This window comes from Echinops telfairi, unplaced genomic scaffold (genome assembly GCF_000313985.2).
Source record: "Echinops telfairi isolate 266 unplaced genomic scaffold, ASM31398v2 ScPeMD7_1;HRSCAF=3_0, whole genome shotgun sequence".
Lineage (NCBI taxonomy): Eukaryota > Metazoa > Chordata > Mammalia > Afrosoricida > Tenrecidae > Echinops > Echinops telfairi.
Window position 1 is genome coordinate 40,689,515 of NW_022103896.1, and position 17,482 is coordinate 40,706,996.

Consider the following 17,482-nt stretch of genomic DNA (forward strand, 5'->3'; position numbering starts at 1 on the left):
TTTAGTGGTTTGCCGCGGTGTCAGTCTGGGCCAGTCCCGACACTGAGTCGCCAGTGTTGTCCCCCTTAGGGCTCTGGGCCAGCAAGGGACAGCATGTGTCTTGTAGTGGGATCAGCCATATGGTCCACTCTGTGCATTGGCTGTTCAGGGGATATCGTCCTCCAGACCTGGTGGAACAGGATGTGCTCCACTCTCTCTTCCTCCCCCTTCATTTGCTCCTGTATGCTCTGATCAAACACACCCCTCTCCCCTCGCTGCAGCTTCAGTGCTGTCCTCTAAAGTAAATTCTTCTGAGGGGAGGGGCAGTTGTCCATGTAGCTGATATGGGGGCCGAAAGGCTGGGACTTTTTTAAGGGGATAGCACTCCACCCTAATGTTCCCACAACTGCTTGGCTGCTCCCAGGTGATTCCATCATTATGTTGATTACATTAGGTTATACCACATCAACTGCCAAATTACTGAGATTCCTGACCCAACCAAATTAACACAAACCCTATCACAACAGTACCCTCACTATTCGTTACCAACCCCTAATTCTGATGAATCAATTCCTCTGTAGTCGTCCTTGGTCATTGTCCAACTCTCCTGTGCATATAAGCCTTTGAAAATATCATGACTCGAGTCAGGCACATCTTATTCATCAAAGTGACATTGTTTCTCCTCCATACTTTTTCCCTATAAATTTGTTCCTCCATAGGCAGACAGAATTGATTATTACATGTCAAACTCTTAGGATATAGCTACCATTATTTTATATGTATTTTTATGTCATCATGATCGCATAAATACAGTTGTCAATCCTTACTTTACACCTTACAGTGTAAATATTTTAATAATCACTATATCATTTTCCACATATTTTATTCATTGTATAATATTCTATTCATTTTATTTCTGACCATTGAGAATATGCCAGTTTTAAACTGGCCATGCTTAAACATTGGAAAATAATTTTACAACAAGCCCCTTTTCGCTTGAAATTCTTTGGGTTACTTTCGCTTGATATTTGGGTTATAGGCTATAGGGCAGAGTCCCAGATGCAGACTTCCCGAGGCCAAGGTTTAGACTCATTAGATGGCCTTTGACAGCTACTGTGATGTTATATCTATGTGCAACGACACAAGTACTAAATGACTTCGCCACTCCTTTGTTACCACGGAGCATTACGATTGTGTGTGGAAAACAGAACCTGGCTTTAAATTGCCTTTCTTTTGTTGCTGGTGGAGTAGGACTTTTTCCCTCGAGTTTGTTTACCCTCATTTGTGAACTGTTCTTTTATCCACTATGATGTTGGGTTTCCTTCAATATGCGTGGAAGGATCTGATTCAAAATATACCAGTAGGGAAAGGATGATGGGTCAAATCTTGGTGTTTTCAGTCTTGTCTGCAAACACAGATGATGGTAATTTTGGTGAACAGAGGACCTGTCTCTTACTTTTATTCAAAGACTCCACGGGGAAAGTACAAACAGCTTAGCTTAATCTGCGCTTTATTTATAAGACTGGACTGTCTGGAACGTGTTAGAGCAAGAAGGATAATTTAAACACACATTGCTCATATGCTTCACGTCGCCAGTGAAGAAAATGACACCCAGAGGTGAAGGCATTGAAGCGTGTGTCATATCCTCTTGCTGGTTATTGATAGAAGCAAAATTAGAACCCAGGTGCTCCAACGCTCCCAGTTCAGGGCCTTACTGCCCTCTGCCGCTTTGTGGCTACAACAGCTTCTCGCAGGACTTTCTGGTCTTCACCTGGATTGACAGTTTGAATAATAAAGAGCAGGGAGGTCTTTGGGGCTAAATCCCGTCCACATTCCACTCCTGGCATCCTCATTAATCAGCCATTCCCTTCTGACTGAGCATTTCCTTAAGGATAAGGAAGTGAGGATGAATTGAAGACAGCTCCGATTAGGATCCCTGATGACACATTTTACAAACCAAACAGTTGTAGGGCTGAAGATGAATTGGTTCTTTGGGCACAGGCATCCACCATCAATTCTTGACCAACGTGAATGGGGCAGTTACCAACTTCTGGAAACATTTCATAGCTGCCAAGAATAACAAGTCTTTGACTGCGCAGATGAGGCTCTGTTAGGGAAAGAGCAGAGCTCACGTCGTGGTGGAATAGAAGGCTATGTTATTAACATCCTCACTTTTTACTGAGTGCCTAGAGGAGCAAGCATCTTCCTCCAGGTTTCTTTCTGCCTTTGTTTGGTTTTGTTTTCTGGGAAGATACTTATTAATTAAGCCCCAAGATGAGCGGGCACTCTCTGTGTAGACCAGTGGCCATGAACATTCTGTGTAGATCATGTACCATGAGTCCTTTCTGTGTAGATTAGTGTCTGAGTGCTCTGAATAGACAGGTATCTGTGAACACATTGTATAGACCAGGGTCCACGAGTACTCTCTATACAGACTAGTGCCTTCGGACACGCTGGGTACACTAGAGCACTCTGTGTAGAACAATGCCCATGAATACTGTATAGACCTATCTGTGAGCACTCTGTATCGGCCAGAGTTCACGAGCACTTTCTGTGTTGAGCTGGGCCCATGCGTACTCTCTGAGCAGACCAATGTCCAAAAGCACACCGTAGAGACCAGGATCCATGAAGAAACTGCACATACTAGTGCCTTTGAAAGCTCTATGTAGACCCACAGCCATGAGCACTCTGTCAACCAGGATCCGTGAATATACTGGGTGGACCAACGTCTATGGACATTCTATGCAGACCACTGAGCACGCTGTTGTCCAGGCTCCCTGAGTTCTCTGTGTGGACCGGTTTCTAGAGCACTGTCTTGTAGAGAAGGACGAAAAGTAAAATCATTTCTGAGCCTCTGCCCAAACAAAATGCCTCAAGCCAAAAATTGTGCACAAAACTGAATGCTTACATAAATGCTCACTGTTTACTATAGCTTAATCCCACCTAGTACAAATCTAGTTCGTTTATAGACATGTTCTTTTTTTTAATACTTCAAAACCCTTGCTCTTGGCATCCTCTTTCTAATACTCAATATTAAATGTTATCCTTGGAATGCAGCTGCACTCCCCCCACCCCCACCTATCCCACATTCTAGGTACTCATTAGGAAATGGTTGTTGTTATAGCAACTGCTCAGAGAGGACTGAATTTGACACATCTCAGTTGCAAAGATTAATGGGATCACTTCACTTTGTGTAGTTTTTCTCATTTTTAAAAAAATGTATTGCGCTACCTAGAAGTCATGTCATTAGCTGCAACACACATGCTGTCTTTTTGCCTAGTACAACTTTCATTTTTAACCATGTTTTACAAAATAAATGAATTAGAAGTAAAAGCATCTCTGAGAGTGTTCTTTTATTACTTTTTAAAAACTGGATGAGTAAAATAAAAATCTCTTGTCTAAAAATTTTATAGAAAAGTCTCATGTTCTCTTAAAACATGAAAATACATATATTAGATGAATGTAGGACAGTAGACTTTGCAATTCTTTCAGTAGAAAGTAAACCATCATATATTTCTTATAAAACTATTTTGAAAATAATTTGATATTTTACAACAATCGATACAATTTGGTACCTGTAATATATTTCAGCTTATTGTCAATGATGTCCCTTTTGCTACTAGCAATTATCTTCCACAAAACACTTTCCCCTCTTCCTTCTGAAAGTAAATATATTTATGAAACTGTGTCTTAGTAGCAAGCAGAGATTTGAAATTATGTATTTCCTTTCTCCAAGGGAGGAATGTAATATTGTATCCTAGAAAGTGCCGTGAGCTGGGAATAACGAAATATGGGTACTGGTTCAATTTATCTGTAATATAAATGTCTGTGAGATAAACAGATCAGTGAATTAATAAGCACAGCCTAACTGGACCTGTTTCCCAATTACCAAGTTCAAGACCTAGTTCTAACCATTCCGTGTTTCCACTAGGCAATAGCTCCCTTCATGCTGGAATCCTCTGCTGAGGAATGACCATTCCAAGGATCGTTATCATGGAATACATTCTGTATAGATTAGTTTAACAATGTTTCTTCTATTTTATTGCCGATCCATCTCTCCTCTGCTTGGGAATATTCCTTATCTCATTACAAAGGAAGTCAATAACAGGAGGGGCTTGGTCTTCTACTCTTTCTAATGTTCTACTATGTGACATGCCTGGAAAAACTCACTGCCGTGCAGTTGATTCCAACCATGTTGACTTTACGTAGGCTTTCCAGGCTGTAAATCTTTATGGCAGCAGAAAGCCTCATCTTTCTCCCTTGAAGAAGTTGGTGGGTTTGAACCGAAGACATTAGCCCTTAGCCGACAGTGCCCCCCGGGGCACCTGGTGACATTAGTTTTCCTAAATCGTTCAAATCTGAAATAGAAAATTGAAACATACTCATTGTGGGTGTTGGCTGCCGTCAAGTCACCTGACTCATGGCAGCCCAGTGTCGAGCAGAAAGACACACTGCCCCGTTCTGTGTCCTCGTCACAGTTGTCTGGCTACCCGAGTCTATTCATGCTGTCCTGGCTTACTTGATCTGACTGCCCTCGCTACAGGTCTTGCAATTCCTGTCAAACAGCTGGGCCAGCCTGTGCAGACTGGGTATAGAATTCATTTATGAGCGATCATTATCAACAAGGTTAATTACAACTTTAAAAATGTGAAATTCTAACATGGAGATTAGGCAATGTTGCCATCTTGCTAGGTATAAAATGAAGTATCTCAGAAGCAGAAATGGAGAATCTCACGACCATCAAGGAAGAAGAGCCAGGAACAGAATTCATCCTTTGGACCTTGGAATCCCTGCATGCCGATCCTGCTGGGCCCCAGAGACACCAGAGGAGCAGTAGGCACAGCACTAGGAATATCGGAACAAGGATAGTGGACTTCCCAGACCATGGAGCAAGTAAAGTTGAGGGCCTTTGGGCAGAAAGCTGGATTTCATGACAGTGCCTCTAGGCATTTAACTGAGAGAGCCAGGTTTGATGGCCCACAGAGCCAGAGCTGAGCACCTTCGGGCTGAGGCTTATGGCAGAGTGATATGCCCTTTGGGTATTTATTGGCAGTACTAGGGGTGTTTTGTAACATCATCCTTAGCAGTACACAGGCTAAGGGGCCACAAAGCTGAGAGTCAAAGAGCAGAGAGAGGCCTGCCTATAGGCATGACTGGGAATAAGCTGTGCTGGCCTAAGAACTGTGTCCTGCGAATTTCTGATCCTGAATTATAACTTGTTAACTACTCTAATAAATCCAATAGTTGTGTGCATTGTCTGAGTTCTGTATGGCCATTGTAATTAATGATCCAACCCAGCAGAGAAGGGACAGTTGGTGTCAGAATTGGTAAGGAAGGGTGGAGGGCAGAGGCATGTCTGACCTCTCCCTCCTAGGAATCAGCCTTGAGCTCATGAGTTTGATTCTCATTCTCCTTTATAAAGTCAGAGGAGGTCAGACGTGACCCCCACCCCCCTCACACCATTTTTTATACCAATGTTTCAGCCTCTGTGTATTGTCAGCGTCTCTCAACCCAAGGGGCTCATCTTCTCATACTATATTGAACAATGTTCTGTATGGTCCGCAGGGCTTTCGTTGGCTGATTTCTGGAAGCACACTGTCAGATCCTTTTTCCTAATCTCAGTCTGGAAGGTCTGTTGAAGCATGTCCACCACAGGTGACCCTGTTGGTATTTGAAGTACCTGTGACATCGTTTCCAGCATCACAGCAACACACAAGCCACCCCAACAAAACAAACTGACAGATGGGCGACGGGAAGAAATCTCAGGTGTCGCGATACGTGGGGTCATCGCGGCCTAGCAGTGGAGTGATCAACCCCGTGGGGTACTCTGGAGGTGACACTCGGGTCTAGAGTTGGACAAGAGAGTGGAGGCCGAGGAGCAGAGGGAACAGCACATGCAATGGCTCTTGAGCATAAAACTGAAGGTGGATTCTGGGCTTTGTATGTATTTCACTAAAAGCAAAGTGTCTGATGAAAAAGAGGTCATGACAAATGGTGAGAAAGAGGCAAGGCCCTTCAAAGTGGTCTTCATTTGTCAGGTACACAAGTTTGACCTTTGTCCTGTAAGGGACAAAAGGACACACCTACACACACACAGTTCCTCACCTCCATCAAGTCCGTTCTGACTCAGGAAGCGACGAAAAGGTTTCACACCTGGGGGTTGGCATTGTTGTGCTGTTATTCTGGTGGCCGTGTGAGGAGGGGTCTAAGTCAGAGATCAGTGACGATGGGCATGACGACGAGAGGGCTGGGCTGAGAGACAGGAAGCACCGCTGGCACAGAGCCAGTTGCTGTGGGCTGTGAAGAAGAGAGGGGTCTACAAAAAGGACTGTGGGTACTATTGGGAGGATCATTAACTGGATTAGGGATTATGGAAGGAGATACTATTTGTTAAATGTATGCTGTTTGTTTTAAATATATCCAGTTTGGGAGATATTTGAAGGTGAGCCTTCTTCCTGCTACATGCTGCCATGTGGCTGAACCTTGAAAACGTTGTATCACGTGAAGTAAGTCAACCCCAGGAGGGCAACTATAGCAGTGTGATATGTGACATAGGAAATATTTATAATATTAGAATAGAAACCAGAGTTTATTAGTGTTACCAGGAGCAGGAGAAACGAGGGAGAGGTGTGTGTGTGTGTGTGTGTGTTGTTTTTTAGAAAACATTTAGTTTCTGGTCATGAAAAATTTGTCAATGGAGTTGGTTGCACAATATGATTAATGTAATTGGTGTCACAAAAATTTTACCTGTGAGAGACATTAAACTGGCAAATGATGTGCTACCTACATTCTCCCGGTATTAAAAAAGTGAAGACCTGTGTCCTCGTTTCTGTCTTTTCTCCTGTCTCTTCATGCCTTTCTACCCCTTCCAGATTTTTCCTGCCTGTCATCTTTCTTTCCAGTCATTTGTTCAGGTTTTTTAGTAAACTTTTATTAAGCTATAAACCAGGAGCCCTGGTAGCAGATTGGGTTGCTAACCACAATGTTGTTGGTTCAAGCCTGCCAGCTGATCCTTGGGAGAAAAATGAGACTGCTTACCCCTATAAAGTTTTACAATGTCAAAAATTCTAAGGGCCAGCTTTACTCTGCCCTATAGAGTCAGAACTGACTTGATGGTGGTGGGTAATCATATCTCGGGCCCCATCTAAGCCTCTTTTATGGGTCCAGTGGGGAACAGGCTTATTTTCATGAATCCTCAGCTATGAAAGGAAATGAAAGCTGCTTTCACAACTGTAATAGTTGGGTGTCTTTGATTAGGACATAGCTAGTCAGGCATAGGACATAAAGTGATTGACTTCTTTCAGCTAGTATTGCATAATATATGTTTTTCTGTTAGAAGCACAACGCATGTCCATTTTCTTTGTAGGTAGCGCTGTTATTTCTGTTATTTTCCTGAAAGAAAATTTGAGAGCTTCAGACTTACTGGGTAAGTAGTTCTTTCGTATGTGTTTATATATTTAATATTTTTAACATTGATATATTATGGTGTATGGAATTACTTGGGACCAATACATGGAGTCAGAAATGACACTGGCCAATAGCTGAACTTAGTAGCTTGTGAGCAGCCATCTAAGGTGCAACTAATGATCTCTTCACCTCCGGAGGAAAGAAGAGTGAGGGGAATTAAATTAAAGGACTCACAGAAACCATTGGTTCAGTCGACTGATGGACCATACAACCATCACTCTCTACAACCTTGGAGCCAGAAGAACTAGATGGTGCCCGGCTACCACTACCAACTGCTCTGAAAAGGATCCCACTAGAAGGCCCTGGGTAGGTAGAGTAGAAGAAAAATATGGGACAGAATTAAAAATCATAAAATAAACCAGGCTCACTGGTTGTATAGAGATTGATGGGACCCCCTAGTCTACGAGTCTTAGACACGCTTTATGTCTGGAACTGAGTGCACGCGTGTGTTAGAATGATCAACCACTTAAGATCACAAGGGCAGCGTTTACTCCAGGACAAAAAGGGTTAGGAGATAAGGAGCAGAAACAGAAAACGAGGGGAGGAAGTGGGATAAGCCGTAGTCCACTAAGTGCATAGAAATGGAAGAACTGAAACAAATTATGTATGCATTGTTGAATGTATATAAAAAAAAGACTACATTATTTTCTCACAAATCAAATATCTTTGTTTAAAACATTTTATTGTGTTTTGGGTAAGCGATCGTGTAGCAAATTCGTTCCCTTTCAACGATTTATACACAGGTGGCACTGTGGTCTTGGTCGCTCTCCCCACAAGGTCTCAGCACACACCCCGTTTCCATCCCTCCGTCCCCTGCCCTTCCTTGCCTGTTCCTCTTTGCTTTGGGGCAGCTGCAGCCCATTTGGTCTTGTTTAGTTCACTGTCCTAAGGCAGATATTCCTCAGGGGCCATTTTAGTATATTTTATAAGCTGATATTTGTCTGCTTATATTTATAAGCTCTTAGTAGTCTGAAAGGTGACTTCCGGGATGGCTTCAGTGCCCGGTTAAAAGGGCAACTTTGGGTGAGAATCTCAGGGGTTCTTCTGGCCTCTATTAGCCCAGTGAATCTGGTCCTACTTATTCATTTGAGTTTGTTCTACATCTTTCTCCTGTCCTATCTACAAGACCTTTTGTTGTGTCCCTGGTCAGAGTAGGCGATGTTGGTGACCAGGCGCCATCAGGATCTTCTGATTTTAGGCTGTCGACCAGAAGGCTGTGGTTTGTGTGGGTCCCTAGTCCTGTGAATGAATTGCTTCTTTTCATTTGTCAGCTATCTTAGCGTTTCCAAAAAATCTACCACTGTTAAACCAATTCTGACTCATAACAACCCTACAGGACAAAGTAGAACAGCGCCCTGGAGTTTGAGGCTGTAAATCTTCACAGGAGCAGACAGCCTCCCCGCTGTGGCGGATTCAAACTGAAGACCTTGCCAGTAGCAGCGGCTTGGGGGAACCCACTGCACCACTCGTGCTCTGTCAAACACCTCCCGAGAACTTTAAGTTAGCTTAACGTTAACACCTTCACCCATCTTAGTTCATCTGAAGTCTTTATCGAGACAACATAGATTGAAAGAGAGATTTGCTAATTATCTTGTAGGCTAGTGATTTTTTAAAAGATGATTAAGGTTGAGTCCCTGAGCTTTAATAATTAAAGCGTTGTTCGTGTGGAAAATAAATAATGCTCCTCATAAATTTTTTTTAAATGTGCTTTAAACACTGGGAACAAATTGCTAACATGGGTGTAATTTCATTTCGAGGTGATTGCTATTCCATTTTAGAGCTCCCATCTGCTCTTTCACATAAAATATATCCATGTTCATTTTGACCACGGCCCAGGCTATTGGCCACAGTGAATTATTATTTTACAATATGATTTTTTATGATTGCTATGAAATTTTTAAGGGCATCATAAAATTCAGTGAAAACATCTGTGTTCGCTAATAGACAGCTCACTTCAAAGCACTCAGTTGTCAGATAGTTACATGAAAGTCCCGCACACAAATGAAAACCACACACATACAAGTTCGAGGTACCAGCTAGCTACCTACTTTGTACTCCGCTCTTGCCAGAGGTAACAAAGCGAGCTGCTCTTCGGATGGTTACTTGGAAATGTAGTCATTAGTGGAAAGTAAGCGCAGCCTTCCTTTGTGGAAGAACGATTTCTGTTCTCAAGCAGAAACATCGGTGATTGCTGGTACCTTGTAGTTCGTGTTGGAAACACTCTTGCTGAGGAGAATTGTAGGGATGCGTGTTTTCTCCCGGGACACAGCAAAACTGAATGACTGCTGACATATCATCAGGAATGCAGATACTTCGTGCACTTTAACTAAAACAATGCTTACTCTCCTCTGGGGGGATCTGGTTGTTTTTTGTTGGGTTTTTGTTTTGTTTTTCATGTGCGCTCTGAATGTGACGCCCCTGTTGGTATGTTGAGCATTTGTTTCCCCCATCATGTTTCCCTTGAGCCAAGGGTCTTGAAAGGGTTTTCAATTGTTCTTTTCCTCCTTGGTTTGATTCTGCTAGTCGAGTTTTCAGTTAACATCGTCAAATTCTTCATGGTTGAAATGTTTTTCCAAATACATTCATATGTGAATTGTATCTTTTCAAATATATTCTTTTCCTATCCCTCCCCTTTTTTTAATAGACTATGGTTTATGGGATCCCTTGGGGCAAGTGTATAAGAATGGACAATGCCCGGGTTTTCTACATGTAAAACTTAGACCCTCTGTTTTTCCCATTGGATGTCTTAGGAAGCTTGAAAGCATGTTACCTACTGCGTGTCATCTTTCAGAGTGCTTCTAAGGTGAGATGATGCAGACGACTTGAAAGGAAACACTTGCTCACTAGTCTGAAGATTAGTGGTTTAAATGACGACCACGACAAAGTCTCTACCTTCAACTAGTTTATGTGGCTGTTGTCAGGGACTGCTGAGCCAGATACGACTCAAGGGCCCCTACATACAAGCGAGTGAAACGCGGTCCCGCCCTACAGCATCCTCACGTCCAGTGCTGTGTGTGCCCCTGGTTTCAGGCACTAGGTCGACCCAGCTTGTTGACGGTCTTCCCTTTTCTATTGCTCAATGCCCTTCTCCAAGGCCTGGTCTCCACAAGCAACGTGTCCAGAGCACAGAAGGCAAAGCCAAGCCTGGCCATTGTGGCTATATTTCTTCCAAGGCAGATTTGTTTGTTCCTCTGGCTCTTCGTGGTATAGTTAATGTGTAGTCTATGATAAATATAAACCTACACATAAATAAGTTGTTGGAGGTTTTCGAAGTAGAAATATGCATCATGATGTCTTGGGCTTTCATTTAGGGCGGGGCTTTCTCAACGTTGGCCCTCTTGGCATTTGGAGTAGGCCTCCGTCTGGGCAGCACAAAGAGTAAACTAACATAAAGGCTGCTAGATGTGCTCACGGAGAAGCACCCTGGGAGATAAGCCCAGGGAGCTGCTCTGGCAATGTCGCCAAAGCCTTGAGAAACCTGTGAAGCAGCCTATTCTGCACCCAAGGGATGACCAGGAGTTGGAATCCGCCCAACAGTAATTAGCAACAACAACAGCTCTTTGTTGTGGGGCCAGGGGACATCCTGTGATTTGTAAGGGATTTAGCAACATCCCTGGCCTCAAATAAAAGTGTCTCCAGGTATTGCCAAATGTCTGCTGGATGGGGGACAAAAGTCACCCCCAGGTGAAAACCACTTATTAGAAGAAAGAGAAGTTACATGGTATGAAAAAAATCAAAGAATTTTTTAGAGCACTTGAATGCGTCCTGAAGGTAGGATGTGATTTGAACATCCAAGGATGCGGAGAAGGGCTTACTAAGGGACTAGCAGGAGAGGTGTTACGACTGTAGAAAATGCAAGTTTCTACTTAATACCATGCATAACTGGTGCTTATGAGGATCTGGAGGGAAGAAAGAAAAGATGTGACTATGAGAATGAAGTAGACCTACCATATTTGCAGTTGACTTGCTTATATGCATGGAAGATCCAAGATCAACTCAATATTATTAGAATTAATATTTTAGTTCAATATTAAAGAATATCAATTAAGCTCAGTCTCCTGAGTTTGAATATGAATTCAACTCCTATCATCCACTGTGTGGTCAAGTTAATACCACTCAGCTTCTGAGCCACAGTTTGCTGACAAATCTATGAAAGTGGTTAGAGAATGGGAAAGCCTGAACAGTGTAATTGTTGGCATGGATATGATTGCCTTGGTCTCTGAGCAGTTGCAATGAGTTGGGCCAACAGGGCATACAATTCTCCACAAACTGCTCTTGCTGACTTCAAACACCACTCACAAGTTCAGATTTTTCCCAGCTGACTACAAAATTCAAGATTCCCATAACCACTTTCAGGTTCAAATTCTTTGAGAACAAGTCAAAGAATTCAGGAAAGTGCTATCCTTATGTGATGACATTTTTATAATAGCAAAGGGTACGAGCCAGAGAGAGAGAGAAAGGCACATAGGTGAGGTCTGGGAGACTCCTCAAAGAGAAGCCCCCATTGTCCCAGGGACACGCTCCCTTCCCAGGCGGTACTGAAGAAGGAGGAACTTGGCCTTGCTGGCACGGAATGTGTTTTTCAGGGGAGATTAGTTCCTGGAAAAGGACACTATGCTTGGTACAGTAGAAAGTCCACAAAAAGGAAATTCCTCGGTGAGATGGATTGACACCGCGACTGCAGCAATGGGCTCGTGCACAGCAGTAATTTTAAGGACAGCCCCGGGACTGGACACTGTTGTGTTGTACATATGGTCACTATGAGTCAGGAACTAACTCCACAGCACCTACCTGCAGCAATACTCCAGAGTCTTACTGGCCAGAGAAGCTCCCCTGAGCTTCAGTGTCCGGGGTTTCTATTGGGGCTTCATTATAGAGGCATGACCAATGGGGTCACTGCTGACACCTTGGAACCTGGTTTCCAACCCTCTCCTCTCTTACCTGTCCAGAGGTTAGGCCGATTCTAGAGAGTGAGCTACTGTCACCCGGCTCAAAATCCCAACCCTCGCATCGTGGGTCTGTCTTGTGTGGGCTGCCTCTATCCTGTGATGGTGGGCATTCGTCTCAGCGTGAACCATTGGGTGTGTGCAGAGGGGCCCCTATGAATACCAAAGACACTTCCATCCCTCAATGAATCCCAGGAATTTAGAGGTTCCCTCCCTGGAGCTTGGACAACTGCCAGACCTCTCTGAGTACACGACACAGAGGAATACAGATACAACACACAAACCATTTCTAGTAAAAGCAGTGGTTTATAAAAGATTTGGTTAAAAGAAAAGAGTTCTCAATGTGTTTTTGCCCTTTCTCCCCCTCTGGGAACCTAAGTGAGCGCTGAGCTGAGATCAGAGGAGTGGCTCCCTTATAGAAATAGATCACTGCCCCAGAATGTTAGGGTTCTCTATGGATTTCTCACATGTTCAGAAGGGCTAGCCTAAGGAGAAATTCAGATGGGCACAGCGGCTGCAACCGTGGACTCGGCGTCAGAACAACAGTGAGGTGGGCGCACGACCAGACAGTGTTTCTTTCTGTTGGGCAGGGGGTCGCTAAGAGGTGGAACCCCCTCAATGACACCTCACAACAACAGCATTATGCCAGGGGGTCTAGTTGATATTGTACATGGAGAATCTCATTCCTAAGTAGGAACATCCCAGGCAAAGCGCAAAATCGGATGCTTATGGAAGTTAAATAAGTTGGAAACGATCATGTAACTAGGGCATGGTGGACCAGTATGCTAAAAGCAACCTGCTAGATTGTCCCAACGTCATGGTTGAGGGCAAAGTCTCTGGTGTCGGTGAGCAGAGTGAGCTTAGCAAGGTAACGCTGTTGAAAGCAGGGATAGGGAATCTTTTTCCTGCCGAGGGCCATTTAGATATTTATAATACCACGCATGGGCCATACAAATTCATCAACTTTAAAATCATCCTACTGTCTTTGGCCGACCATTCCATTAGCTCACCCTCAATGTGCTGGCTGGAATTGCTTCTCTTTAGCCAGGCGTGTGACGGTAGCTGGTCTTGATGACTTTGCGGGCCTTGTAGGTTGCCAACCCTATTTCAAAGCCTCAATTTCCACATCTTTCAAAGGACGATACTGTGCCCTACTTCTCTGCAAGGTCAGCAGTTTGAAACCACCGGCTGCCCCGCAGGAGAAAGATGAGGCTTCCTACTCCCATAAAGAGTCCCCGTCTCAGAAGCCCCCCGGAGCATTTCGACTCTGTCCTGTAGGGGTCGCTGTGGGTGAAAATGGACTCGATGGCAGTGAGTTTGTTTTGTGTCCTCCCCCTCAGGATTAGACGAACTCACAGATGTAACATTCTTTAAACACGGTCCGTCACACAGTAAGTGCTCAGTGGTGTTAACTAGACTTGAAGCCCCGACTCCGTTCTCATGCCTCCACTGATCAAGAGCATAAAAACCATGGCCACCTGATTTCCAGAGGTCCCGTCCTGCGGAGAGAAACCAGGGAAAGCTTTGCCCAACCTCGTGCAGTAACGTGCTAAGTCACGTGTATTTTGGAGGGGTTTGGGGGCTATTGAGAAAATTAGGCTCTTTCTGTTAAAAGCTAAAAATGCATTTTTTTTTTCCTTACAAGGACTAAAATCAAACAGGGAAGAGTAGTCAGGGGTGTGTGTGTGTGTGTGTTAGCATATGAGAATGCTAAAAATTAAATTGCTGAAATGTGCAAAGGAAAATCATTTATTTTTCCCTGTTTCAAGCAAGTGAAAGTTTGTTTTTCGTGATGGAGCCAATGCAGATTTGGGGGCCATGTGGACACAAGCTGACCTAATGGCTTGCCAACTGCTGCTTTGTGGCTGTGGAGCTTGTCACCACTAGCCTCAAAGGGGGAAAAAAGATTCCACAAAAGCCTGTTCTGCAAGGAATAGCCAGCTATTACTCACTCCCTGACAAGTTCTGAACAGTGCTCTGAGTCTTAGTAAATTGATAATTTTACATTATTTGAATGGTTATTTGTTTCCCTTTTTAAAAAAAAATATCAGATCAAAGAACAAAAAATTATATCATTATGTGCTCACCTCCCCGATACGATCACTGAAGACAAATTGGTGCATAAGCAAATGTGGTGAAGAAAGTTGATGGTGCCCAGCTATCAAAGGATATAGCGTCTGGGGTCTTAAAGGTTTGAAGATAAACAAGCGGCCATCTAGCTCAGAAGCAACAAAGCCCATATGGAAGAAGCACACCAGCCTGTGCGATCACAAGGTGTCTAAGGAATCAAGTATCAGGCATCATCAGAATCCAAAATCAAATCATTGTGAATGAGGGGGAGTGTGCAGTGGAGACCCAAAGCCCATCTGTAGGCAATTGGACATCCCCTTACGCAAGGGTGGCGGGGAGGAGATGAGTCAGTCAGGGTGCAGTGTAGCAATGCTGAAACATACAACTTTCCTCTAGTTCCTAAATGCTTTTTCCCCCTCCCCCACTATCATGATCCCAATTTTACCTTATAAATCTGGCTAGAGCAGAGGATGTGCACTGGTACAGATAGGAACTGGAAACACAGGGAATCCAGGGTGGATGATCCCTTCAGGACCATTGTTGAAAATGGCGACACCTGGAGGGTGAAGGGAGGGTGGAGGGAAGGTAGGGTGGAAAGGGGGAACCGATTACAAGGCTCTACATATACCCTCCTCTCTGGGGGATGGACAACAGAAAAGTGGGTGAAGGAAGACTTTGGACAGTGTAAGATATGACAAAATAATAACATAAATTATCAGGGTTTCATGAGGGAGCGGGGAGTGGAGAGGGAGGGGGGAAAATGAGAAGCTGATGCCAGGGGCTTAAGTGGAGAGTAAATGTTTTGAGAAGGATGAGGGCAATGAATGTACAAATATGCTTTACACAATTGATGTATGTATGGGTTGTGGTAAGAGTTGTATGAGCCCCTAATAAAATGATTTTTTTTAAAGGACCAGGTTTCTCTCCCCTTTGGTTAGCCAACAGGAAAGCCTTCTCTGCACTCTCCTCTCTGTCATCGTTGGAAGTACTGGATCCAGTAGTCTGTGGGGTGACTTCAACCCTGGTGGCACCATAATAGAAACAAACAGGACACTCAACTCAGTAGCCCTCTCCAGAGACCAGTCACCTGATGGCTTCACGTCACCTGTACATGACTTCCCTAGGGAGAGTCCTGAAGGCTTCAGCAGTCTGATGAAGACCATCCTTTTGCTTTTCCTGCACCAGATGTCGGCTTGGGTTGGGGCCAGTATCTAAGATACACGCGTAGGCCAACCATCCATCACATCTGGTTGAGAAGACAGATGGCTACTTTGGCTTCAGGGTTGCCTCAAGAATGAAACACTTTCTTTTCATTTCCCCCAACAGTTTTGTTGGTATATTATTAATATACATGCGATTCAATAGTTCCATCACTGAAACATTTTCTTTATTCTTGTATTCAATGGTATCCGCTCCCATTCTCCCCCAACCTCTCCTGACGTACCCTAACACCAAACGCAAACAAACAAGCTCACTGCCATCAAGTCAGTGCTGACTCGTGACCCCTGTGGGTTTCCGAGACTGTAACTGTCTACAGGAGTAGAAAGTTCCGTCTTTCTCCCAAGGAGCTGCTGGTGGTTTTGAACCATTGACCAGGTAGCTCATAGTCCATTGCATAACCATGACAACAGAGCTCCTGACTATACCCTCAAAGAACCACTCATCCATTTACTGTCTCAGTAGATTTACCCATCCTGGATGTCCTGTACAGAAAAACATATTAAAAAACTAACAAGAATACAGTAAAACAGACTTTTAAAAACCTCAATCGCAAAGAAAGCAGATAATATTATAAGCTAGAACACATTTAAATGGATCCTAAGTAAAATCAAATGATAGGGTGCTAATTTTTTAACCTAACTGCATCTGCAACAATCCACATTCTGCAAGAATGAAACACTTTCTTGGGGGGGGCGTAGACTCTTCTGGTTGCATGTGCTATTGAGATGTCCCAGACCTCCGACGGCACCTCCGATGCCTAGCTAACTTCGGTTAAAGACTCTGGAGAGATTGCACTGATTGGAGGGGGTCCAGTTTATTTTGTGACTAAACCACGCTTGCCGCCGTCATGTTGGTGCCGACTCACGGTGACCCTGTAGGACGAGGTAGAACTGCCTCTGTGACTGTAACTCTGTGCCAGAGCAGAAAGCCCCGTCTTTCTCCTGAGATGTGCCTGGTGATATCCGACTCCTGACCTTGAAGTTAGCAAGCAGCCCAACGTGTAACCACTGCCCTGCCAGGGCTCACATTCTAGAATGGTGGATCCCTCATGAAATCATGAGCTAGATCCTCTTGATCAAGAAAGCTACTGTAGGAACCAAGAGAGTCCAGCTGGAATCTCGCGGGCTGAGGATCAAGAAACAAAAACAAACAGCAACAAAACCAGCTCTTCAGGCTACCACATGTCAGGCCAAGCAAGGTGCTAAAGAGCGGAACATAGGCACTGAACACTGGTGGTAATCTAACCAAAGAACAAGAGACAGAGCCAGGGTCGATCGCAGGTGTTGGCTAGCAGGGAAGGGTAGCTACAGGGGTGGGGGTGGGGGAGATACCAGTTGAGAAAGGGTTGAAGCTGAGGCTGGACCAGGGGAGGAACACACACACACACACACACACACACACACGTAAAACGTCTGTGAAAGGGCAAGTTCAGGATCTCATGATAGTTAGGTCACTTTGAGGAGGGGAGCAAGCAGACTCTAAGGGGGTGAAGGGGACTTAACTTTTTATCAAGTATTGGCAATCTCTGAGACTAAAAATTGTACTCGGTCTGTTTATGTTACTTTTATTATGCCAAGTTGGTGGCAGCGGTGGTTGTGAGGTGCCAGTGAGCCAGTTCCAACTCAGCGTGACCCCACATACAACAGAGCGAACCCTGCCCGGTCCTGCAAGCCTCACCATTGTTCTCATGGGGGCCCACTGTGGCAGCCACTGTGTCCATCCACCTTGGTGAGGGGCTTCCTCTTTTCCCTGCCCCTCTGTTTCATCAAGCAGGAAGTCCTTTTAAACCTTTGCCACTT

At 44.3% G+C, this 17,482-nt stretch overlaps 1 protein-coding gene across 1 annotated transcript in view; it reads left to right on the forward strand.

Moving 5' to 3' along the window:
* NIPAL2 (NIPA like domain containing 2) overlaps positions 1 to 17,482 on the forward strand; it is a 102,742-nt gene that overhangs the window by 53,602 nt on the left and 31,658 nt on the right. The window contains exon 5 of the mRNA XM_004697701.2: positions 7,346 to 7,405. Coding sequence (XP_004697758.1) covers positions 7,346 to 7,405 — 60 coding nt within the window. The remainder of the gene's footprint in view (positions 1 to 7,345; positions 7,406 to 17,482) is intronic.